General features: G+C 34.1%; 1 protein-coding gene across 3 annotated transcripts in view; it reads right to left on the bottom strand.

The window, feature by feature from the left end:
- Positions 1-27,999, bottom strand: part of LOC128165858 (rap1 GTPase-GDP dissociation stimulator 1-B-like) — a 32,047-nt gene that overhangs the window by 3,276 nt on the left and 772 nt on the right. The window contains exons 2-15 of one of the 3 annotated variants that reach the window (XM_052830758.1): positions 22,611-22,721; positions 21,686-21,820; positions 20,004-20,129; positions 10,231-10,377; positions 8,604-8,732; positions 7,859-7,984; positions 7,348-7,491; positions 6,602-6,733; positions 6,266-6,403; positions 4,811-4,936; positions 2,077-2,166; positions 1,508-1,684; positions 902-1,030; positions 150-221 (exon numbers count right to left, since the gene is read on the bottom strand). In XM_052830758.1, coding sequence (XP_052686718.1) covers positions 150-221; positions 902-1,030; positions 1,508-1,684; positions 2,077-2,166; positions 4,811-4,936; positions 6,266-6,403; positions 6,602-6,733; positions 7,348-7,491; positions 7,859-7,984; positions 8,604-8,732; positions 10,231-10,377; positions 20,004-20,129; positions 21,686-21,820; positions 22,611-22,721 — 1,782 coding nt within the window. Of the gene's footprint in view, positions 1-149; positions 222-901; positions 1,031-1,507; positions 1,685-2,076; positions 2,167-4,810; positions 4,937-6,265; positions 6,404-6,601; positions 6,734-7,347; positions 7,492-7,858; positions 7,985-8,603; positions 8,733-10,230; positions 10,378-20,003; positions 20,130-21,685; positions 21,821-22,610; positions 23,736-27,999 lie in introns of those variants that run through there. The other 2 variants (XM_052830756.1, XM_052830759.1) reach the window with 2 other exon arrangements.

The following is a 27,999-nucleotide window of genomic DNA, read 5'->3' as shown; positions in this document are numbered from 1 at the left end:
TAACATATTTACACGGTACAACAAACATGGGCTGCCTAAAAAAAATTGGAAAGAAAGAAAAATAACTGCACAGCTTAAAAAAAAACCGATCAAGAGAACATGTCATGCTGAATCAGAGTTTTACGACGACGACAACATTGACAATTTACGTTGCATGTTTGTGACTCGTCCTGTACAGGCCAACAGTTTACAGGATAGGGTGCTGGGGGGTGACTCAGACACTGCAAGAAATACAGCATAAAACAAACAGTGACACCCAAGTCTCTGTCACAACAAGTCCATCAAACATATTCAGGACCACCCCCCCTCCCCTTTCCAAAAACTTGCACAAAAACAAAACAAAAATATTAAGTGAACACTTCCATCAATAGACAACACTTGTTTTCTTGTTCAACAGTTCCATATATTAGGGAGGACAAAATTTTTATCAAGAATTGTTGTCTAATCAATGAAAGTATCATGCAGTTTGGCAAATTGTCCTCGGACTAAAGGGAAAACTTCCACAAAAAAGAAGGTAATGAACAGAAATAAAGAGAAAAGAGATAAGGAATCAAATTCTTTACTTTTTAATTCACAAACCATATTGCCACATATAGCAAAAGGAAAAAATGCATTAAAATGTATCATTAGTGAACAAACTTGATGAAAACTACAAGACCCCAATGGAATTGATTTGAAAAAAAGACTAGGAAAAATAATACATGTAGTAATTTACAGAAACAGCCAAAAATTTTAAACCACAGACAGAATGATCAAACAAGTATTGTTATAACCCCATAGCAACAAGAAAAAACATTATATCAAGAGAAAGGAACAAATAAAAAAAAAATTAAAAAACATAGCTGTGGTGCACTCGTTAATCTGCCAAAGGCAGAGTTACCTTTCTTGATATGTACCCTACCTGCACTACACAGCGTCTTTGTTAGCGTCAGCGTGTTGCATAATATTTCTGGCAGTGTTGATTTATTGCCAAGAAGAGAAGATATGGTTTCTGTCAATTCTGACTGTTTCAGTGGAAGTGCCGCTTCATCTGAGGAGAGAAAAAAAAAACCACCCCAAAATATATCGCATTGCTTCAATGGTTGCACACCAAGTTGCAATCTCCATCATTAACTTGCTTCTTTGTTGATCAATAATACTTAAGAGTCAGAGATTTTTGCTGTGTCGAGTTTGATATTTCTTATCATCTCATTAAATCCAAAAAGAAATTTCATGAAAGCTCCTTCTGGTTTTCACTTAAAAATTTGATAGCTAAATCAACTGTTTCACTTCATTCATCACAAAAAATTGGATTTTAAATTCATGAATTTGTGAAAAAAACCTCTGAATCTTAGCAGTTTACCTAAAAATCTTCTTAATAAAAACTAGTGAAAACTTGACCATATCTCAAAAATGTTCATTAAATTCTACAGAAGTTAAAGATCAGATATGCATGAGAAAATGGAATCTAAAACATCATAAAACTAAAGAGAGTTTCAATTTTCAATTCGACCTTGACTTGACAAACCTAATACTGTAGAACTTATCAGGGTCAAGGCCACCAGAGCTTCATTTTGCATCACTAAGTGTTCTGATGACACCATGGCAACCAGAGGGGGGATTCCCTGACATTTGACCACATTTCTCATCAGCTCTGCAGATCGACCGTTCTTCACCAGTGAAGCCAACAACCGAGTTCCCTCTCCTAAAAACAAAAAATAACATCAATTTTCAATAAAGGACACAAATAAAACTTCTTTCAGTAAAATAATAATTGTAATGGTATTTGTTAAATTCATTCATGCATATACACACATTCTTATCCTGATATGTTTGAAAATTTATGGAAAGACCAAAATAAAATTGCAGTTCAAAAATTCCCATTACCAAAAAAAATTATTTCTTACAATGAAACTTCATAGACTATTAAAGTTTACAAAAATCATACAATGTAATGATTCTCTTTTACATGTAAATTGCATCATGAATTTGTCATTGTTGTTATAATATGATACAAATGTATATCGATTGCATTAACTTTCCCACAGAAAAAAGCCCTCCAAATTAGTAAAGTACTAAGGACACCCCCCTCTTTACCCTGGACTCCGGCGTGTTCGTCCACCTCGCACCACCCCACCAGACGGTCCATGAAGCCTCGATCTGTACCCAGCTGCAGGGCCGCAGTCTCTGAAATCACAAGGTGTGGTCATTTCACACTGAGAAACTGGGCATCAAAGATGCTTTGTTGATACTTTGTTTAGCACCATGAAAAGAAAGAATATCTGGGTTCATAAGTTGCCATCATTTTACAATGCCAAACTGTATGTAAAAACAACCCATGACAACTTAGTTTCTTACGAACTTTTTTGTGAGACTGTAGGCAATCTTGTCAAACATGGCAAAAACTCCAATATTTGTAGCGGTTTTTTCATATGACAGTGTAACAGGCTTTTATTTTACCTTTTTACCTACAATCTATGCTGCAGTAATCTCAAATTTCATCATTACGTAGAACTTATGACTATGACCTTTCTTAAATATGAAAAGAGACTCTCATTTTAGGGACAGAGGAAGGGAACCGTAGAAATCCTCAGCCTGTCAGATAAACATGCAAAACAGGTCTGGGAAACCTCGCACAACAAATAATCGGAATCTTTTATTGACCCTGCAGAGTCTACAGTTACAAAAGAACTGCTATCAAAGAAAGCCAAGCATTCAAGTAAATAGTCCATTCTCAGCAACCTAACAAAAAACCCTCAACAAGCCTCGATCCATAAACCACCAGATAACTGTAAGCCATACATCTATTCTTATCCAGCTGATGAAGTTAATAGCCAGTAATAACGAGGGGCTTTGGAGGGAGACTGTAGGCCCCTGGTATCTCCTGATATCTGTTCACTGTCTTGCATCACACCCCAATCAGCTGACTGGCACCTTCCATCCTTACATCAGATGTAGCCGATAAAGAGAGAGAGGGGAGAGGTTGAAGAAAAAAAAAGCATGTGTTGGAATGTGGGGGGTTATCTCAAAATTTGATGATTCATTCGGAGTACTGTGATTTCCTATGACATATTTCATGACAAACCATTTTTCATTATCAAAATTCCAGGAAGTGCAAATATAAAGATAAAGATGAGGCCAATTTTTATCAATTATCAAAAAGGAAATGGTTTACGGTATATTTATATATTTTTTTTCATAATGTGACCTGATTCATATTTGCACTTTGATGATTTTGTCTCTATTCTGTGAATAATGATTGAGAATGATTGAGAAATTCCACATGATCTGGTGTGCTTGGAAACAATGACATCATTTTTCACCAAACTAATGAAAATGAATATCTATTTTTATCAAATTAAAGATATTCATTTTCTGATATGTGACCTACATTAAACTGTACTTTTGATAATAATGATGCTGCAGATGATAAATTCAGCCCAAAGATACAATTCAAGGTAATCATACACTTGACTTGATCTTTCAGTGCTGCGCTAACTGGCCCCACCTATAACAGCACAGGAAGTAAACGTGGGTGGTGAGAGGGACCGATTCAACGGTCGATTCCCCTCACTTCCTTCCAGGTGACCAGGTGAATGGAGGCCAGTGGTTTTACTACTCCCTGGCTCTCATTCTAATGTTTTCTGCACAATTATACTGTTATTTATCACAAGTGGTGAAACAATAATCAGGTTTACTTGTCTGTTTTCTTCCTTTCTCCCTTAGTTAGATCTTGCACGTTTAAGGCCAAGAGGAAACATTCTCCTAATTGTGTTTTAATCTGTCACCCAAATAATGATTATTGTAAATATCAAAATAAAAATGGTAATTTTTAAATATAATGTTCACCTATTAATGAATTCTCTGTCGAAATTCAACAGATTCAATATACAAATATAATTTTTTTTTACCAAAAGAAAACAGGTTTGGATCAGATTCTCTTAATTTTACATTTTATTCACCAAAATTTTTTTTAGATGTACTTGGTTAATAAAATGACATCGAAGCTGTGCATACCAGTCATAAAAAATATCAGAGTACCAGTTATAAAAAATATCAGAGTACTAAATTTTCATGAAAAAGTGAGTTAAGTGTTAAAAAAAAATCGCTCACGCACATTAATAAACAGAAAAAGTTTTTGGTCTGGCCTCACTCTGAGATCATCAAATACCAGGTTGTAATGAGCATGTGATTCTGTTTGTTATCACTGGCAGTGAGAGTGATGGACAACCCCCTCCCTATCACAACAAAACATAACGTCTGACACTCATACATCAAACCGATTTCAATCTTGCCAAAAAAGCAAACAACCTTGCAGGAGTTTAATTTAGGAATGCACGAAAATATCATTAATTTTTTCCCCTCAATTTAAGATCTGACTGCAAGTGTATCTGAAATGCGATGTCATTAAAAGATGATAAAAGTCTTTCCCCATCATCTACATCCTTCTCTGATGCACTCTTACACTCAATGTACTTTTAAGGGCTCCCTCGTATGACCTATGGGGCGAAACAACAACACAATATTTCTCTGTGTAACGGAACTGATGTTCTCATAAAGAACTTCACTAGGGGCCTGGAAGGATTCATCAACTATTATAACAACCGTCTGTCAGAAACTCCAATCTTAAGAAGAGTTAGTGCCAATGACTGATAATATAAAACCAAATACCAAATAACCACATGCCCCCCCCCTTCCCCTACCCCCCCACATAACTTAATTGCACCTCTTCACTTTCAGTAAATCTTGGACATGTGACAAGCACACGCTTTCTACGCATCACAAAGTTTTTACCCAAGAAAATGAACACTCTGTGCCCACCGCTTCTCACCTTGTCCGTCAACCAACATTCGTAAAACTCCCAAGAGTTTGAACACGACAGCCATTGTGTCTGAGGAGAGCAGAAGCAAGACCGTCTCAAGGACACCTGCCATCAACAACGCCGTCTTATTTCTGGCTGCAATACAAAATTAGTGTGATGCTAATGAATGATGACATCTTATTTGGAGCCATTCACAGTTCTACATAAAAAATAATTTACTATGCTTAATCTGTTAATTTTACCATTGATTTCAAAAGGCCAATTTTAAGAATATCCCAGAATTTTGTATAATTCATTTGAAATTTCCACTGTCTTTTGTCTTCTCTGGTGTGTGTGGATAAGGTTAAGGGTTTCTTAATGTCACTATCAATCATTTAATCTAGAAGATTATTTGGATTTCGTGAATATTTGCATCTTGTCATCCCATCAGCCTCAGACATACTAGTGCACCCATTAAATGTGATGCATCATTTGTCTACTACGTGACATCGGGGAAAAAAAATGTGACTTAGTCGTACGAACAACAGACAACATTTCTGCATTCAGTCAGATGACATAACAGCTTGATTTAACTAGATGTTATAGGACTTTCCTGGAATATGTCATCATTAATATAAATATTTCTTTATCCGTTGCTATCTGGTAAAAAAATACCCCCTGTTGTTTTTGTTGTTGTGATGAAAGAGAAATACCGATATAGCAAAACATTACAACAGGTTGTTTTATTTTTGTTGTAGATAAAATAAAAAACAATAACATGCACTATGTTTAACTTCAGATTTCGTCTCAAATCAGCTAGACACAGAATTCTAATTCTAGCTGTTACAAAGAAGAGATGATGTTTTATGAATATTCAAAGCAACATTGTCAACAATCGTCTTGTCTGGAGAAAGTGCACAGTGATGAGTCAATGCATGTTTATCTTCTGAAATATGCCAGCTGAGACGTAATGCATTTGCTTTGAATATAATCCCCTCAGCTGATATGTTTTTTCTTTTGAATATAAAGTTAAGAAGATGAATGTTTTATACATACTGATAATAGAAATCATACTTCAAAATTGAATTATTTTCGAATGCAGTTTAGCAGAGATGAATCATCAAAATGGAAATATTTATCAAAATTTTCATTTCCTGACACTCTCCTTGTTTTTTTTGTTTTTGTTTTTGTTTTTTTTTTGGGGGTGGGTGGGGGTTGGAAGAGGGAATTAGAGGGGTAGAAGGAGGTAGGTGTGAAGAACAGTAAATTTTAAGAATTAGCCTCGTAATACCATTATTTACAAGAGTTAAATTGATAAGGGGGGTAGCAATTTTTCTTGAAGCAACTAGATTTACTTGCAACAGAAGAATATTTGGAGCTGTGAAGCTAACCTGGAATGGTAGGTTTCTGCAATGGTTGTTAACTTTACCAGAAATATCTTAACTGACTTGTGACTTGAGATAGCTTGTGGATAGAACAGTTTACCTGGAATAGCTAGGTTTCTGAGGGCACTAAGAATAGCATGCTGTAACGTCATGTCAGCCTCGTGATCTCGGTGCTCCTTCAGAATCTCGACCAAATGTTCCACAATCCCCTCCTCCACTAGTCTCTGACAGTGGTTGTCTGTCAACAAAATACACAACCATACAGCACGAGGATCAACTCAACAAGGATTCAGTTCATTCTCTTTCTCTTATTTAGTTACAGAACACATATGATTGCTACTTATACTTTGAATCATAAAATTCTAATTTGGTTACAGAAAACCAATGAATCTACTTTGCGCTGAATACCTATTGCATTATAATTCATATAACTGACCATTCCTTGCAAAGTTCCCTATGGCCAGCACAGCGGCCATTTGTAATCTGCTGTCCTCATCCTCCAGCCATTTAACAGATTCAATAAAAACTGGACCTTCTCCATTAGCAAACATGGTTTCAGCTCCTTTATCTGTGTAGACAGTAAAAAGAAACTTGTCAGCATATTCAAACAAAAGTATGAAATTTTGGGGCTTGTAATGTCATGTTTTCTGGTAATAAAAAAACAAACAGTATGGCCTTGACTTTTGACCTAGATGCAACAACATGCATTCTTTGAATGAAATTGAAAACATCTTCATACCAAAAAACCCCTGAATCTATCAAATATTAGTAGTATATACAGTCAAACCTTGTTATTTTGAACTACGTGGAACTGAGAAAAACACTGAGACAGTGAAATATTTGAGATATCAAGGTTATAATACCTAGAGAAAAGTTGATTCGGCCATTGAATCACTTTGAAACTGTAAATTCCTAATTAAACACCAGGAATTAATAAATAATCAATTGCGAGAGGCACATCTTGCTGATTTTAAAATCTAGCTTTTATTTTTCTGACAGATGTAAACTAAAGAAACTATGATAAAAATCTGGTGTTTGCAATTTCATATTCTTGCAATTTGATACAAAGCGGTTGAATTGCAGAATTAAGTACTAGCGAAAAAATAAGGAAACTACAGTATACATGGTATTTGAGATATCATTCTTTGAGACCCTGCGTTCAATTGTAGTCAAGTTCCCTACCTCCGGTTAGCAGCAGGATGAGCAGGTCAGAGGCCATTTTGATGAGCTGCTGGCTCTCGGGGTCCAGCTTGCCTTGGTTGACCTGGATGATCTGTATCAGGTTGTTACTGAGGCTGGTCTCTGCCAACACATCCTTCACCTCATCTACAACAATATAACAATATCACATAATTTAACAACATACAACAAAATAAAACCATTTGGCAAAACCTTATAACAGTGCTGTAGAACACGTTTTTAGCAAAGCACCAGGGGCAAACAATTTTGATTCCTTTTAAATGTAATATATATGCAAACTGACTTAACTATAATCATGAATTCATTGTAAGCATATTATCTTTAACCATGTTTCACTGTACAGATACTTTGTAAATTTAAAATAGTACTAAAAGATTGAAAGTAAATTCTATTGCAACAAAACTTAATTAAAAATTTATTCGTTAACACTGGCATCTAGACATATTTTTAAAAATATGTCTAGAAAAAACTTTAACTGTTCAGTGACACATACCCCACTCAGAAAGGTTAATAAGTAGGTCGAGCACAGTCTCCTGATAAACCTCCCCGGTCTGTGAGTCCAGTAGACCCACAATGGTGGACAGTAGGGAGGACTCTGTAAATTTCTGGCGGCAAATCTCTGAAATTACAATTCTCTGTATGACCATTACATTTTCAAATAACACAGATAGGATATAAAGACTTAAGGAGATGTTCTGCCCAAGAGGCACTTTGTTCATGTGAATGTATGTGAAAAACTTTCAATTATCATTTTTAAAAGAATTTTCAAATGTTTTTAAAGGTTATTCAAGGAGGATTGGGAAACCACTCGGTCAAGCAAACAAAATCTTTATCACTGGCTTTCAAATTCAGATTGAAACACCATTCAAATATACTTAATTGAAAATATGCAATTTTTTACTTCTGAGGTCTAAAATGTACCTGAAATTTATTTTAAAAAAGAGAGGATTAAACCATTTATTTCATATTGATTAATATTGGGACATGGTATCATAATACATTTAATGTAAACTCTGATAAAGCATATAAATACTCTGATCAAATTCTCCATCAAACAACCCATCAGCAAATCAGAGTCCTTTACGATCCCTAGCCCCCTTTAATATTGCTCCAATCAGAAGTCACGATCAATCAAAAATCGCAAGTTTTCGGACGCGTCTTCGGCGATTATGTTATCGGATGACCAGTCATTTACTGACCGTTGCCCTCTGCTAACTGATCTTGGCTCCAGTGTATACCTGAATCAATAAAACTGCCGAGGGTGAGTAGCACCATGTTACACAGGCCATGGTCCTGCTGGTGGTATCTGATGTATTCGTCCAGGACGTCTAGGGCTCCCCCGTCCACTGCCTTCTGCATAAGGCTGTCTGGGGGAGAAAAAAATTCACATGATAATTAATGGACCCCTTCGCACTGCCTTCTGCATTAGGCTGTCTATGGGAGAAAAAAAATTTACATGATAATTAACCGACCCCTTCGCATCGCCTTCTGCATTAGGCTGTCTGGGGGATAAAAAAATTCACATGATAATTAATGTACCCCTTCGCACTGCCTTCTGTATTAGGCTGTCTGGGGGATAAAAAAAATCACATGATAATTAACGGACCCCTTTGCAACGCCTTCTGCATTAGGCTGTCTGGGGGAAAAAAAACTCATATGATAATTAATGGACCCCTTCGAAATAACTGTGGTATTTCTTTCTTTTTGTCATGTAAATTGATTTATTTGAGTGAAATATGATGTAAAAAGTAATTGTTAATAATATCTACAAACCAAAACTTTGCAAATCTATACAAAATTTGCCTTGCAAAAGAGCAGTATAGATTTGTAATCTACACGGATGATATCTACAGTCTATTCAGGTTAACATGATAAAGCAAGACCTCCTTTTCAAGCAAGTTTTACTGTACAGTGTAGAGTATATTGTACGGAGAAGATGAAAACACACAAAATCATGCCAAAATGATATTTGTGGACCATAAAACTTATTTTAATTTTCTAAATTCAGTTTATCTTGAAAATAAATTTTTAAATATATTTCCTTCAAAATTTTATTAATAAATTAATATCATTCAAAACCTCATTAACAAAATAACATCATAGAGAAATTTATCTATAAAATTTAGACCATTCAATTACCAACCAAAAACTAGGTCATCTGACTTCAATTCACGAAAAAAAATTGTTATAAATACATCAAAGCAGAGTTATTCAACATCCAAAGGGGAATAAAAAAAATATATCCAAATTCACCCATTAACCCAATAAAAATCAAATAGATCATAATCGTGACACCTACGATGGAATCTTGGGAACTGTAACAACATATTTGAGAGAGAAAGGAAACATAGAAATCCTATTTGGCCTACTATATTCCTTGTAACAGCCCTTGTTATATTGCGCAGGTGTCAAAATAAGCAGGACAAACTGTGTCTCTGCAGTCAGTAATGTAATTTGTGTTGAATTGTTTACTCCTTTCGCATGACTAATATGATAGAGAACCTCATCTAGTTTTTTTTTTATCATCACAATGCACTAGCTGTAAAATTGTATTACTCTAACAATAAAAGCAATGAACTCATGCATAACCCTCTCTCTCTCTCTCTCTCTCTCTCTCTCTCTCTCTCTCTCTCTCTCTCTCTCTCTCTCTCTCTCTCTCTCTCTCTCATATATATTGAAAGCATGCATGCATCAGTTTATTACATGTTACAAGCACTAATTTTACTACCATGTTGACATTCCTATATTTTACCTCCCAAAATTAGAGAACATGACCAACCCCCCCCCCCCCCCCCCCCAAAAAAAAAACATAACAAAAACACCAAAAAAACCCCAAAAACAAAAACCCAACTTCCTAAGACTAACCATGTGTATTGGTGACGTTGAGTAGAAATCCACAAGCAATTGTTCGAAGTCTGTCAGCTCCATCTTCTGTGCTTTTTACGTGTTCCCTCAGCAGTTTGAGCAGTAATAGAATGCCATCATTTTCGTCCACTGCATTTCTCCCAATATCTGATTTTGAATTTAATAGAAATTATATCAGATCTTTATTGACAACTGTTGTCAATATCTAATTAAACAACAGACAAATCAAGCTGGAAAATATAAAAACAATTTACAATATGAAAATACAAGCAACAATTTTTGTTTGTTTTGAATTAATAGACAATAATCAAAAAATGAATATACCGGTAACCTGTCCTAACGAAGATCTAATACCTTTGTCAAGCCTTTTCTCATTTTAGAAATGCAATGTTGATGGAGTTAATGTGACCTTGACCTTGGTTAAATGACCTTGATTAAGGGTCATGACCCAACTTCCTTGACTTGAGCTAAGTAAGAGTGCTCTAAAACCTGTTATTATTAATAAAAAAATTATTGACTTGACACAAAAGTGAGATGGACAGATAAAAAAATGATGATTCCTAAATCCACTCACCATTCAACACTTTGTTTGCAGGGGTATAACATATCTGAACCTAAAAATTATATCACATGAACATGTACATGGGAAAAAAAGGTTGAAACCTCTGTGAAACCTCAATGTGTGTGCTGCCCACCTTTAAGTCAATCAGCGAAGTCAAACGGGACAACACATGGAGAAAGACAAGTTCTTTATAGTGGATATCCTTATCAATATAAGTGGCAAATAGAAGCTTAAACAAAATGACAATGAGATTTTCTTTTTTCTGTCTTACACTTGCTAAAAGCTTGATATGGAATATTTCCTCTTCTTAGCAATATTGAAAGACATCCAACATCACGATAGGTTTTTTCCCCCAGTCATTTTCCTGAGGACTCTATTGTAATACGGTAAATTTCACAAAATTTGCCAATTGAGCATGGCAGTTTCCACAATGTAATGTTAACATGCACATCTAAATGGTTTTCTAACCTTTTTTTCGCAACGCATGACATGTAACTTGAGGGTTAATTGCTTTAATTCATGCCAAGAGCAAAAAAGGAAAAAAAATTATGAACACTTCCAGCATGTTACAGATAATAATTATCGCCAAAACCCCAAATGTGAAGAAACAAAAACAATTCCACTTGGAAAATGACTAATTACTAAACTGCAATGCCTTATCTAGAGCTACACACGACAACGACAACAGGGACTATAGATTGGAAACTCATGAGAGCCCCAGTTCTGTTTAGAGGAATAATGGATGCCTATGTACCATTGTTTGAAGAAAAGGGGGTTCAGAGAGGAGACACAGAGGAGACAAAGTCATCTCTTTAAGGAGTAATTATCTTTGACTTTCCTGTTACGAGACTATTCCATGAAAAGCAACACGGCCAAATCGCCAATCAATATCCTTCACAAAAAAAAGAGAAATCCGCTTTTTCATTTCAGGAAGGATGGAGAAAAAAAAAAAAGATTGATTGCATAGCATTAAAAACCTGAGGACACACAGTTTTATAAATATCATATCAATGAATTGCATTGTGATATGCAAAAGGTTTAATGATTGTATGTATGTTTAGTTTTATTCTTTACAATTCAAAAAGATAAACCACTTTATGGCAAAAAAGTCCTCTGGTATATAAAATTCTGTATCAGTAGGTCATATTTTAATGGAAAAAGCTTTTTACAAAATTACATTCTTGTTGTCTTTGTTTTCCAGAACAGAAACCATTTTCTTGATAAAATTATAGGCTTTTAAAAAAAATCTTATTATCATACAGGTTTTTGTTTTATGCTGACAGAATTCGCCCCCATTCTATTTTCATTCTCGTCAAAAGGCAAATTTAAGACTGTGCAAGTTCAAATTTTAAATTTTTTTAAAATAACTGTACTAATTAAATAGAGTATCTACTGTGGATTCATTATTATTCAAGGGTATCAATTGGATAAAGTGAAAATCACAGTTTCAAGGATACGTAAATTCGTGGCCAATGATCCCCATCAATACAAAATGTTAATAGCAATTGCAATTCAATAAACATTTTATTTCATGGATAAACTTTACAACGAAATCCACGAACATTGGTATTAAACGAATATTGATGAAACCACAGTATTTCAGGACGAATTCAAGATGGGGCGAAACAGTTTGCAAGTATAGAAGGGCGAAAATGCACCTGTATACTGTAGTATGTTTTTCGCATTAAAATAAACTTCTATAAATACATGTGTAATACTAAATGTACTCACATTCATCTTAATCTGTTTAACGATCTCCGATCCTCAGCAATGTTCGGTAACTCTGACTATCCAGATTTCTTTTTTTCTGATAAATCTGACTTTTATACTCATAATTTTAATTACTTTTATAGTGTTAGTATTACCATTATAGTTACACAACAACATGCTTGGTGTAGTGGATCCACCAAGAACTATACTATTCAAGTACACGTTGGTAAAGAGTTTTGAGACACCGATGCATTGGTACTTTTTTTTTCAACCTCAACTCGCTTATTTATTTCATTATATTCATAGTAGGCAAATTTGCAATAACTTTGTAAAATGCATGAATACCATCTAAAAATTTCATTTGATTTTATTTTATTTATAAAGTTTGAAAGAAAAATAACATCTTTATGATGAAAAAAATACTTTGAGGCTGAGGATCAGAGAACCTTAATCAAATTTGTATTTGAAGTAAATTTCTAGACATCTAAAATTTGCCAAATATCTTCTGGTAAAAAAGTACCATTTACAAAATGGATTAACAATCTAAGTCAAATATTGTTGTGAAACATGTAATGGCTTGATTTTTTTCTTGATCAGGTAAAAATCGGCTGTTTGAAATAAAAATTATGGATTGATTTTCAGTTTTGAAAGATTTCAACACATGTAAAAAAGAACTTAAAATTTTTATATTTTCGGTGAACAAAAAACATTTAAAATGACATAAAGTGACAAATGTCTCCCTTATTGCTTCTTAATGATACTGTAATTACTGTCAAATTCCATCAATGATTTGCAAATTAACCCTGAAGTACCGGTAGAATGGTTTGTAATTTGACCTTGAGGTTACATTGTCCTTGAATTGAAAGCAAAGTAAAAAAAAAATTTTGTTAAATCCTAAAACGTCAGAAACTGAGAAGATACAGAAGGCCATGACAAAACCGATTATGCATGCCTCCATGTATCTATTCCTCTGCTGAACATATAAATTGATTGGTGCATTCCTGCAGGGAAAGGAGCACTTAGCTCCGTATGAAATTTGCATTCATAAAATGATATCTTTGCAAGGTAAATTATATCCTGCATTCATAAATCACAGACAGATCTTTTTCCCTTTCTCTTCACCCCATTGAATTGCACTCTAAAAATTAACTGAATGATAAAACATTGTAGGATAAGACTTCTTATTCATTGAATACAGCAAATTGTTTTTCAAAAGGAAAAAAATAGAGAAAATTGTTCAGATCTGGTGATGTGTTATTAAATTCAAATAAAATGTCTTCAAACTGCAGGAAACCATTTTTGAAGTAAATGGATTTTGCAGTATATTGACATAAAGTCTCAGGAAATCCAAAATACAATGCATTTACTTTTTTACCAAATACAGTGGAGCCTCAGATATCCGGACGCCAGATATCCGGACGCTTCACTTTCCGGTCGATTTTTATTGGGAACGGAATTTTTACACAATAATTTGTCTCGTTTATCCGGAATTCCGCGTTCCGGATCCAGACGGTCAAATTTTACCACATAATACAGTTTTCCTTTAAATTTTACCTCATTTAACCGGACGGTCACATTTAAGTGTTCGGGGGCACAAAAGTTTTTTATGTGCAAGTGCAAATTGGTGTAAAAACATCTGACACTGGTTGTTGGTTTTAAACAATGCCTTCGTCCGGTAATCGGGGTCACCTGTGTCATGCTATGTACTCGCCCGAGGATATTACGATAACCATGGATGCGACATGTTTAATTGTCGCCATTTAACTTTTGAACTATTATTGTTTGATTAAAATGTCATGAAAATTGTTTAATTTGTGTTTAAAAAAGTCATCTATTGATTGAATTAAAATTCTATTAATCGTAGTGTGATTAGATCGTTCCTACGCCTATTCATTTTAAAACGTAATTGAAATGAAATATTTGATAATTTGGGTTCTGTTTACGATAGTTATTAAGACCGCTTTGGATGTTCAGGGTATCGATATTAATTTTATAGCGTGTGTTCAACTAACAGTGTAATAATAATTTATGCCAAACATGGCGTGGATGAGTGTTCACGCTACTTGTAAATATCGCTTGGGTGCAATTAACTCTATAGAAAGATGGGTACGTAAAATTAGCTTGGGTAAGTTCTGTCAATGAAAAAATAGCTTGGACAATTATCAATAAGGGAATATATACAGATTTTCACCCATTTTCAATCATCAAATGTTGAGCAGCTTCAAACATGTCAACACCACCGGCCAAGAGAGCGAGAGTTGCGATCACCGCTAGCTTGAAGAAAAAGATTTGTCAGCGTAAAGTGGAACACTGACTTTCTTCTCTTCGCTTTGTTATGCGAATGTAATTAAATTATCGGTTTAATACAGTGATTGTTATGTACATGTACATGTACATGTGTTGCCTTGTAGAATGTAGTGCTTGGTTTCCTGTGGAAAAAACATACCTTAAATAATGTTTTTAACAATATTTTGTTTTGTTAATTTAAAAAAAACTAAACTTTTTTTGTAGTGCTTATGGCTATCAAAATAAAATATTTAATTGTATAATTAATTTATGAGTTATGTTTCCATAAATATTAAAGGTAAATATCACAATTCAGATATCCGGACGCTTCACCTATGCGGACAATTTGGCCTGGGGACAAAAGTGTCCGGATAAGTGAGGCTCCACTGTACAGTAAAACTCGTTTAGTACGAACACAGATAAAGCGAAATCTTGGATATAGCGAAGTTTTTTTAGACAAAAATTGTACTCTGGTGAAAGAAAACAGGTATATAGTGAATCTGCAATAGTTATTATTACGAATTCGTTATACGGATATAACGGTTATATCGAAGTAAATCCTTTTTTCACTGTAGCATGTACTGATCCAATAGAACTAGCTTCAAGATGATGAAACAGTCTGAGTCTTTAGTCAGAAATTATACACATCATAATACCGGTATGTAATACACATTTATATTGGTGCAGATTGAAGTTACGATCAATGAGTATTGACAAACGACTGAAATTCTGACTTAACGAGGGTCTTAAGCTGGATGATGTCACATTCCTTTTCCCAACATTATTCAAATGAATCTATACCATCGTTTCCTTGTAATTTTCATGGTTTGTTCTTACCTTGTAAATAGTGTGCATGAGCATCTACGTATGATCAGATATTTATTGTTCATCGATGAAATGTCAATGATTTCCAGCACAAGAAAACATCGTTATCCATGCATATTCTAATTCTATAATAAGTATTTATTACAACAGCTTATTCATTAATTCAAAATTTTTCACATCACAGTGGTCTGTTATTTTGTTCCATACCTCCTTAGTATTCAATATTGTAGCAAACATTTAATATTTTATATAATTTATGTGTGTATACAATAAAAAATCATAATGATTTCCTACACTTAACTACAGTTTTTCTTCTAAATAAAAATCTTTGTTGAATGGCTTTTAACAATCTGCCAGAAGATTCAAAGTACACTAGCTATTAAAGCATCCTTTTGTGTTGTTACAATGCAGGGTTCTGTACTTAAAAGCATACGGGCATTCTTTATGGATGGCTCATATATATTTCATTTCAAAGAGACTGTAACAGAATCCTAGAATCTCTGAAACTGGCATGACATTTGGAACAAAAATAGACAGGTTTCAGCTTAAGAGGTAGGAGCCATCTCACCGATCTGCCAAAATGCTCAAGATGTATGCCCAATAACCCTGATTTCCTGCAATAACTCAAGGTCAGACAAAATTGTTTAATAAATTGCTAACAATCTGCACATCAAATGGAGAGGGGTCTTTATCTTGCCTGAAAAGGGTCAAAGTTGATGAGGTATTTGCTCATAGGAAATTAGAGATCTTAATAGAATGAAGTGTAAGTGAAAGGATGATAAAGAGTTTTTAATCCTCTGGAGGATCCCATCTTCCAAACTCCCCCTCTCTCTCTTGATGGGAAGTCTAGAAATTTAATGAGCAGCGTTATACAAAGGCACCCAAGTATATAATAAACAATCATTAGGAGTCAGAGAAGAAATTCGTACATTTATCGTATTTCTCAATTTTCTCCTTTTCAAAGCCTTCCATCTTCCCACGGAAAAATGATTTCATTACAAAGAATTTTTTTCATTTACTCTCGTAAGTTGAAGAAGCCTTAGTATATACTCTAATGGTTCTATCAAGGTGTTGACAAGGGCTCTTAGCACACAAAGAAGTGATTTGTGGAAATACAGGAGTTCATCATGAAACGCTAATGCCAAATAATCTCATCAACCTTATTTTTTTCAAGCATGAAATTCTGTTAAGAAAAAAAATCAAGGGCATAGCTCTACTAGCTTGTTCATGCAATGCATCAACATGGACAATTTAATATTCACAGTTGGTTATAAGAAAAACATTCTTTCATTGGTGTTTAAAAAAATAAGACTCCTTTGCATTGTCAATGTGATGTAATTTCAATTGCGCTTTGAGGCAAATACAACTTTCATTTTTTCTTTAAAGATTTTTGGAAAATGACCTTGACCTTTCTTTCATGACCATTAATTTCTAAAACACTGTTGAAGTGTTACACAGATTACAAGGACTCTGAATTGGTTTTTGTTTTCTATTATAGATTAGGAATTAAGGATATAATGTAGTTTTTCAGTAATGTTATGTGAATGCTTATTGGCATTACAACTCCCGCTTTAAATTACCAGCTGCATTCTCTTTTCTGACCAAAAGGCCCCACTTAAGATGTCTGAATAACTGATACATAATCAGTCTATATACATGCTTGGTTATACTACAGAGCTATTATAAAAGTAAAGCTTATGAACAGACTCCACTGCAGAATATCTTATAGATCTACAAATTTCCTCCCAAAGCTAGACATTTGAACTTTCTTCTTCAGTAAGATGAACTCAAATGCTTTTCAAAAGACTTTGGGTTTTATATCTAACTGAAGACTTCGTGTGACTTACATCAAGCATGCTATTGTCAAAAATTCACACCCTTACTTACTGTAAGTCAATTTACCAAATTTCTCTCGTTTGCATGACTAAATTGTGCCAAAATCTGATTGGCTCCTTCACAAGTCAGAAAGAAATATAAACAATCCCTATAATGACTGTGTTTGCATCTATAAACAACTGTATGTATTTGTAAAACAATCTATGTTTTTGAAATATATCTAAAAACTTGAGATAAAATTTCACTATTTTATTGATGGATTGAGATTATCCCAGGTACATTTAGCATCACCATCAGTTGATCTTGTTAATTGGTGGTAAGTGAGCTGTAAATCTGTTGAGGGATCATCACTATCACTTTCTCCTTAACAGTTTGCCCATTTTACTATCACATGGTCTTGCACAAAAATAATAAAGATTTAACATTCTGACCAGATTCTACTTTACAGTAAAACCCATGAGGCCCATAGCAGCTGATGCTTACATCTGTTTCCCATGTTTCCCATAGTGCTAAGAGAATGAAAGTCATTGCCTCCCCGTGAATGGGACACCAGTCATTGCAGGTAAACCTCCAGTACCAAATTCAGCTGAGTGGACTGAGACAATGCAGATAAAATGCATTCTCTAAGGACAAAAACACAAGGTGACCATAACAGGGCTTGAACCAGTGACCTTTGGGTGACTGGCCCAACACCACTTAGCCATGTGCTCCAAAGATTCTACTGATTTAAAAAAACATTCTTAGAGTGTGTAGAGCTAGTACCAAATGCAAATTAAGTCGTGCAAATCATAAAAAATCTAAATCTACCTATTATAATACTAGAACTAAACATGGTAAAATCCTTCTGTTAAAAGTCATTTAAAACTGAGCTTGCGTGTCAGTTGATCAATATAAGCTTGTTTATGTAAATGGATTGTTCAAAACCAATTTATTGTTGTCATCTGTGAGATGATTTTATGAAGAGCATTTGATCTCCTGTTCTGCCCAGCCAAAATGTCTGCTGTCATTGAAAGATGACATTTTCCAATTTTCCAGTTTTTCAAAACCTGGTGGGAAATAAAGTCCCCACGAAACTCCGAGTTTCCCCAAGTAATTGACATGGCCATTCCCTACCTCCAACTGATATTTCCTCTTCAAACCTATCCTCAACACCCACTGTACATAAAATCTATAAGCATAGGAATAATAAAAATGACTTCTTACTTCATCAATCATAAAAGTTTTTGTAGAGGGGGATACTACTGTAATTGCTTTTCCATTGAAATTAAGAATAGTTCATTTAGTTTTACTACGCATGTGAACACTGTTGTCTGTTTGTCCCCTAAAACAATCCTACATGTAGCTAATCAGGAAATGAAAGGAAAAACAACACACCTATAGGATAAAAGCAGAGGGAAAGGGCAAAACCCCAGAAAGACTTCAACCCACGGAACAACTGTAGGTTTTAATCTCATCTTGTTTTAAATACGCAGTGCAATACACAAATCAGTTGGAATAATACCTATAGTTAGAGATCTCATAGATACCTGCCTTTGTGATGAAAAGGTAGTTCATTTACATCAAGAGTACCAGGTAATTAATAGTTTGCTGTAAACTTGAATGAAGGGGAGGGAGGGGGTGATTCCTGACAATGGTATTGAGAGATACTACTGGTACCAACAAAGGAAGAAATGACCAATAAATCAGACATACTAGTACCAACAAAGAATGAAAAATTAGAGGTGTGAATCCTATTTGACCATTTTCATGACAGGTAATCATATAGAACTAAATATACATGCATACATATATTTCTATTAAATTTTTAGCTGATTTCATCTGACAGACAATGTAATCTGATGCTGATGCTCTCTCTCTCTCTCTCTCTCTCTCTCTCTCTCTCTCTCTCTCTCTCTCTCTCTCTCTCTCTCTCTCAGATTATTTAAAACCATTAGTTTTCAAACCTTGCAAAGTAAAAAATAGTTCAATTTAAAAATCTTAATTTTCTCCCCCTTCCCAGTACTCCTTTTCTTTAGAACAATAACTTCTAGCTATTGGTCATCTAAAGAGGATAAATTCTTCATAACCTCTTTTTCAAATCCCTCATAGGGGCCTTCAGATCTTTGTCTGGATATCTTTACCAGGGTCATAAGACTCAAATAAACATGGTTATTTCTCTCTTATCTTTCTCACATCTCCCACTCTCTCTCTAAAACAGCACAACTTGACTTCAACGTTCAAACCAACCAAACTTCTTTCTTTGACTGAACAGCAGCAAAAGTGTAACTATCAAACTTAAAGACCCTCTCATATAACTGTAAAGCAGCCTTTCATAGTGTCAGCTTCCTTCAACTTCATTTCAAATTTTATTGTAAGTTGATAAACTGGTTCACTGACTAATTTTCAAGATTGAGGCATTTTATCTACCTAAAAAGTATTTAAAAAAAAATAAATAGATGTATTGGTAGGCAGTAGTAAGTATTTTCAACAACCAAAATCTTGTGAAATTCATGAAATAACTTTTCAACTTTGAGAGTAAGTATTGCAGGAACTACTAGTTCTGTTTAGTACCTACCATTTTCGAAGCAGATGTTTCCAAGGGCCCGGCAAGCCTGTGTGGCCATCATGATGTCATCAGACTTGAGGTGCTGCAGTAGGATGGGGACAAAGCCCTGCATTACACATGGCTCACGGATCGTTTCTGTCATCGAAGTGAGAGAAAAACAAGGAATAATTAAACAACAAAGTCTAAACATGTTAAACACACTATAGTCTGTCCCAAAATATTTTTCCATTGCTCAAGAGATGAAGGTACCCGGATGATAAGGCTGAAAAATTGTGCAAGGTATTCTGTGTGACTTCTGAATAGAGAAAAGATGTTAACATTCCCCAGTATAAATCTCTGTAAGAAATTGATTTTTGTTCCTGTGAATTTTCCGAGTGAAAGACGACAATAAGTCAATTAAGATATCTTGGAAATTTTCTCTTTCATCTATTTCAATTGCACTTCTTTCACAAGTATGTGTATTTTTATGAAAAATTGTCAAAATGTGTGGCATAAATATTTTGGGACAGACTATTAAAACTTCAAATTGCTGTAGAACTAAAACAATTTTTGTTGCTAACATAAGTTCTTCAGATATGACTGATCATTGTTTAGTGCAAGCAGTAGTGCTAAGTGCCTAGTGGAAATATCATATCTACGATCTTTTGATCCCCAGTACAGCTTCATCGAACTTGTGCTTTGAAAATTTGGGAGCTTGTAAATTTCACAGTTTCACAATCCATCCAAATTTGATAATTTTCTCTTTTTTACTTAATTTTTTTTTTACACAGATGCATATTGCTGGAAAAGGAATCTGACATCACACCAAGACCTTTGCAATGAAGCAAGAGGTTTTGATGGAGCTTTATTGAATGAGTTCCTCATTGCTGAGAAAAATCAGTGCAGGAGCTTTGATGCATATCGTTAACATAATCATCTATGGAAAATTGCAGACTTCTGTCAGAATACAAATAAAATGCATCTATGAGTCCATATCTACTTTCAGTACTTTGATTTTTACATCATCATGAACTGCCACATGAATCATGAATTATGAATAGCTGCAGGTATAAGATGCATGAAAAAAGTTGGCTGCATAACTTCTTGCATCAGACTAAATGTTGACACACAGACTGACTGATGGGCACAGCAATTACTAAAAGCTCCATGGGATCCTATAAAATCAATTCAATTCTGTTAAATCAAAATTAATTTTCCCTTAAACTTACTGTTCGGAGCTATGCAGGATTAGACAGAAAAAGGCCTAATTGGAAAACATAGTATACCCCTGACATTTAATTTCTCTAATATCAGGCTAGCAGCTTAATAATGTCCTTTAAAATCTAATTAATTAGCTATTTCCAATTTTGACTATATTTAACCAGCTTTTTTTCTGTCAGCCTTAAAGAGTGATTAAACTTTCAACAACAGCCAGATGTGCACCAGTATGTATTGAAAAAAATTGGACTGCTGTTTGCAGTACATTATATGTGTACTCTCTGGCAGGCATGAGTCAATTGTGTTTATGGTGCTTTCTACCTACTGTAAGTGTGCTTTGTAATCAATATTGATGTGGCCAGATTTAATCATCACACCATCGTCTAGGATAAGAGCAAATGATATCAAGCAGGTTCAAAAGCCCCCTCTCAGGGCACCGAGATTTGCCTTAAAGCTCTGGAATATCAGATATCTCTGCGTTCGTGTCATTGTACCTGTTTTGCCGAGTTCTGCCAGAATTTGGATGACCTTGCATAATGTTCCGTCGGAGGTGTGTGTCATGATGTCGTAGAGATCTCCAAGCATGCCGTTTTCAACTGCTGTCTCCAACGCTTGGTCCAAATCTTCTTCTACAAAAGATTAATTTTGTTTCATGCATAAAAATGTTAACATGATATTTCTTTTTTATTTAAAAATTGATTTTTTTTTAATTCATCTGCATTGTTCAATTCAGTTTGCAATGATATTGTAAAAGGGTTTTTATCATTTTTCTAATCTCCAATTGATGACACATCTAATCTTACTATTTTAATATTGATCTCTTTATACTTCCTATATAAAATTTCTTAAGAACTTATACTATACACCTATTACTGTTGTACATTACTATTTTCTCTAAATCATTATGACATGACATTTTATCTCCTTCTAAAAATGTGCAATGCATTAAGTTAAAAATATGTTTCATGTGTGCCATGAAAGAGAATTTGTATCAAGAGACCCGGATAACAAAGGACATTATAAGACGTAGAACCATCAAACATTTATTAAGCACACCTCGTAAAATCCCAGAATTAACAATTATCAATAATGCATGGCACTGAATCTCTGTTGCATTTGAGGGCTTCAAGTACAGTAAAACAGCCCATATAAAGATCTTAAATCTGGCATCAGAGGAACGGAGATTTTACCATCCCCTTCCATTAACAGACAATACAAAGTCATAGCCGATTAAATACCGATTATCGCTTCTTCACAGACCCTGGGTGAATTAGCTATTCATTGAATATTATTATTATTAAACAAATGATTGAGCAGTATCTGATCAACCTATAGAATAATCAACTGATTAACTATCCGATCGTACCATCAATTATCAACATTTTTAATCACTTGAGAAATTTTGACATGAATACTCACCATCTTGCTCCACTAACAGGAACTTAAGAATACGATCCAGACACTTTTCGGGTTCGTCTGATGACAACCTTAGGCTCTCCACCATGTTTAGAATGTCCTCGCTCTCTTCCGCTTGACAAGACAAAGCAGACTCCATCATTTTTTTATGGTTAACTAAGCACACACTTTGGTATTAATAATATCTATTGTTACTGTATCAGCAAATGCACACGCCTCAATAAAAATCTATCTCTCAGGCCACCAGAGAGAGAGAGAGACTCACAATGCTAGCTAGAGAGAAAGAGAGAGAGAAAAAAAAACTTCATATATTTTGTCAATTAAATTATGATCTGTTAAATCCTAATGATCCAGAGTGGAAATGTGACACACTGCACAATGTTATCTGCTTTTGTATGGAGAGGAAAATCTCCAATCCTTCAGCCAGTGTATTGTCAATCATTTTTTCCCCTTCCTGCTGGGCATTTAAAATTACAAATACGGAACTCTCTTCTCTCGAAATAGCAGTAAGTTCATGCAGGATTTTCATTCATTGATGGAGAGAGAGGGAGAGAGAGAGTGGGAATAAGTAGCAGGCAAGTTGGTCTACCCAATAATTAACCCATCTGAATATTCATAACATGATGACTGTGGGTCACCAAAGGTCAAGCTTGTCTTTCAGAGTATCCCCCTTCTACGGAATGATTTGACCTGTACATAATTCCATTATTGTGCAATAAAACCATTAACATTTGATTGTTTTAAAGGCTACATGTATGACAACTAATCCTATTTTCCAGCGAAAATCGAAGTTAAATCCTTTTGGAGCAGCTGACTATGTGGAAGTTAGACTTTGTACAGTAATGGGAATAAATGTCTCCCCTAAGACAGTTCTAAATTAATTTCTTACAAGTTATCGAGTCAAAGGCGGTCCAAGCATTGTATCTTCTTAAGGTTGAACTCAAATTAAGCAAGGGAAAAAAAACTAACCCTATTTATGGCAAATTCCAGTTGAATGAACCATCTTCATCTCAGAGTTACAGAAATGGTGTGTTCAATTTCAATTACTTAGTCAGAACAACATTTCATCCATGCACAAAATAATGCACAAAATAAAAAAACACAATGAATACCAGACTGCAAACTCCCCCTATTTAATCAGTTTGGTTCTTGTCCAAGTACTTACCATAAGGCACATTGCAACAATCTTACAACTGTGAGAATAATTTTGATGATTTATATACATTTAAATTTGATCAAGGTGCCTATAACAATTCAATTTATTCATGAAATAAAATTTGATGGTTTTTTTTTCTTTCTTTTTCCCATTTTTTTGTTTGTTTATTTTTTTGGTAATTTATAAAATTTCATTATAATTGAACCTCCTCATATAACTGTAATTAATTAGACATGGATATAAATTAAATTAATTTTCTAGTCACTTGGTCTTTCAGCTGGATTTTTATTGGTCAAATGAAAATTTACCTATACATGCTTGAACAATATATACAAAAAAAGTGGAACCCTAAATCTAAAATTTTCTGGTCCCAAACCATTAATTAGGCCAATGGTTTTGAGCTGTGGGGTATGCATTTCATATCCATCAACTAGATTTTCAATTGATGGTTAACATTTAAATTCTTATTATAAAAATTTGTATTTAAAACATCCCCTATTACCGGTAAACCTGCAATACAAAACATAAACTCTAAAACAGCAGAGTGGGGCTTTGGGTTTGTTATTATTTAACATCGTTTGGTCACTGATACATGTTAAACACTACCAGACACCTCTACTACACTAGAAAAGAGAAAAAATAGTTATAGCATCAAATACACCACACTTGATCAATGATACATTACAATCCCTATCTCTGTCTTGACATTTGCATTATCTTTCTGCTGAAATATTTGAATTGATCCCTCAATGTTATAATTTTTTCCGACTTGAATGACATTTTGAAAGTTGCACTCTTGAATTCTTAATAAAAGTGCAGAGATACTGGTGGACTTTTGATATAGTGCTGAAAGGTAATTAACCTATTTTACCCAATGCATTTATCAATACCCAAATGCAATAGTTTTGAGACAATGATCAATAATGCAAAAGTAATAAAGTAATCAATGGTAGTAACTTTGTCCCTCCCCTTCCCTCCATCTTTCTCTCTCTCTCAACATTGATATACCAGTATGTAGATCATACTAGATGCATGAGATTAAAAAATTATGCATTACCATCCAATTCAAATGCTAAAGCAAAATTTGACTTTTGACCTAATGACCTTTTTACAAGTATACCCAGTAACCTTGACCTTATAAAAATAAAGGTTAAAAAGAAAAGGAATCTATGACCTTTTACTCCAACTTTATGACCTTTCGTAGGCTCCAGAAGCTTTCTCTAACAGCTTTACTTCTATGATCCTAGCATTCGCTGCAACTTAATTGCAACACAAAAATATTCTCACACTTATGTAATATATACAGCCTCTATTGCTTTTCACTTTTGTTCAAAGTTTGTTGACTCATTTAAATTCTGGTTCAGTGTATGAAAAAAAGAGAAATACTTTACACGAGTTTGTTGTGTTTTAAACATAACTTGGAACATAATTTTATCATTAAAGTAATCTGTTTTTCAAATAAATATCCTGTTCAGCTTGATAGTATGTTTTAAAACAACTAGAACTCTCAGTTCATATCGCTATAACAGCAAAATCTTTTTTTAAAGCAAGTACAAGTGAAAAAAAAAACTCAGAACTTAAAGTACATGAAAATGGAATATGGAACAAATTATGTTCATTTTACGATATTGTATTAGACAAGTTTACTTGATAATGTAGCAAAATATGGATCATGTAGAAGCAGAAATATTTGTTGGGGATTTAATTTCGTTATTTTGTTGGCAGTATAAATCAACGAAATTCAATCCATGACGAATTTTTAACCCAAGCACTTATAAATAGATAGTTGATCAGTGATACATTTTAGGGATTACAATATGATGAAATTAAATGCAAACGAAATTTTACTTGGTATAAAAACAACGAAATTTTAACCAAATGAAAATATGTGCTTCTACAGTATATCGCATATTTATAGAAAATATACGACTTTCTGCCCTGTGCAATATAAACAGAAAATTCACCTTCTCGTGTATAATAAACCCTAGGGGTGTGTAATCAACTTTATTACATATCCCATTCCAGCAACCTCTGTTTGTTATGAAACACCTTTTACCTTTATCGCAAATCTTACATGAAAGTATTCGCTACGACCGATGTAGCATTGCGTTGAGTGATGACACTTTCTAATCGGTGTGTATTTCAATTGTGATTTGAAATAAAGATTCTGATTGGTGCATTTATATAGACCCGCCCATTTATCAAATGCATGTTGAGAACATGATGCTAACACGTGGAAAGATATGTCGGAGAAAGAAAACATCTCATAAAGTTGTACTAGCAAGTTAAAATTTACGTACAGAGTTATTTAATAACAAACGGGGAGATGTTCACGTACATGTGTAAAATATTAATGAAAAGAAAAAGAAAAAGTTCCCTAAAAGCAGGGACCGGCGCATATAGATTATCAGTCACAGAATAAGATTGTACTTATCGAATAATGTCATTCAGTTCATTGTGAAAAAAAATCGCCAGAAACTGTTTAGTGAACAAATAAATTTGACGTTACCGTTCATAATGTACCATATACTGTATATGGAAAATCGCATGAGTTGAACTGTTTTTCCTCATAAAAAACTTGTTGCAAAATGTAAATCCACGGGAAAATTCGGGTTGACACGCTGTGAAATCCATTAGACGTTTTACAGCATATGTCTTCACTGTTTTATTTACAATAAATATGTACTGATATCTTTGAAACATCGTCAACAGCTCCGCAAACTGAAGAAATGTGGTTTGTTTATATACATTGAAAACTGTAAAATGGCGACTCGATCTGCACGTGAATTATACAATCCGAGGTCGATTAGCGTGTCAGTGTCAACATCAGAAGTAAATATTGTGTGATTAATATCGAAGAACATATAATAAAATGAATGTTTATACAGACTAAGTGAGTTACAAAATAACGTTGATCACAGATCAGTCCAAAATTGAAAACGTTTACATGCCGTAAAATTCAATTTTTTGGTATGTTTGAAAACACATGCACACTTGTAGTTCTAAGTGTGTCATATTAATCAGTCAAAGTTCAACAAAATGCAATATAGGCTATGTAATATTTATTGTCAGTATCTGTTGTGAATTCTTTGGAATAAGCTACAACAAAATAAATATAGCCTCATCTTAAATTGATGCGTTTAACAGCTAAAAGGATTTGAATTTTTCGATGAAGTATGTATTATATTTAAAAATGAATTGGGGATTGAACCTGTTTTAACAGCGTGTTCTTGACAATTGTTTACACAAAAAAAGAAGATGCGATTATTGTGAGAACTCTTAGTCAATTATTGCAGAAACGACACAAATACCACGTCAGCAGGTATGGGTGGGCGGGTACTAAAACGGCCAATGAAAATGCTTGTTTATATAACTGCAACTCGCAATCCCGATAGTGTCGTCACTCAACGCATCAGTTTATCACTCGCAACGAATTCACCCGTGTAAGATTTGCGATAATCGTTGGCTCACTTGACGTAGAATTCAGTAAGTTTCGTTCAATTCTGTTGTCCGAGTGAGACATCGAATGATTACATCGACATCAAATTTAATTAATAGTATACAAACAGCTGGTTCAAATTAACAAAAAAATACGAGACAAGTATACAACACCAAGTGATCTGTTGACAATAATTGCTAACCATATGATGTTTTTTTTTGTTTCTTCGATATTTTCTGTATTAAATATTATAAATGATGACTTGGCTTTTTTTATATTGCATCTCATATCTGCCTTCGCTCGCTGTTTATCAGCCATCAAACTAATGGCTCTCAAGCAAATATAGGATGCAATATTAAAACTGCCATGTAATAATACGTGTACTACTACTTATTAGGTTTAGTGTTAATAAGGTTGATCAATCTCATAGATGGCAAAGGGAAGCTTTCTAAATCGTACTTCTTAAACAGGTGTGTGTATTCTGAATTCACTACTTTATAAATAAGTACATTTAAAGCTTTCTTACAAAGTCATAGAATAAGATTTTTATTTGTTCTGGCAGATATATTTTGTCTGTGGTTTGTAAATGCCAAATATTCTTTAGTGAAATTGATGAACAGTCAGTCAAATTTAAGTGTCCTAAAATGCAATGTTGAATGTTATACTCTGTCCCAAATTTTTGCTTTCACCACTTTTTGCTTGATATTTCGATAATCATAAATACCTTTGTGCTCACACTACGTTCATCCACTAATATGAAAAATGTCCAGATTATCTGTTTTGAAACGCCCCCTCTA

The sequence above is a fragment of the Crassostrea angulata genome, chromosome 10 (assembly GCF_025612915.1).
Source record: "Crassostrea angulata isolate pt1a10 chromosome 10, ASM2561291v2, whole genome shotgun sequence".
Classification (NCBI taxonomy): domain Eukaryota; kingdom Metazoa; phylum Mollusca; class Bivalvia; order Ostreida; family Ostreidae; genus Magallana; species Magallana angulata.
This window is presented reverse-complemented; position numbering and strand designations above follow the sequence as displayed.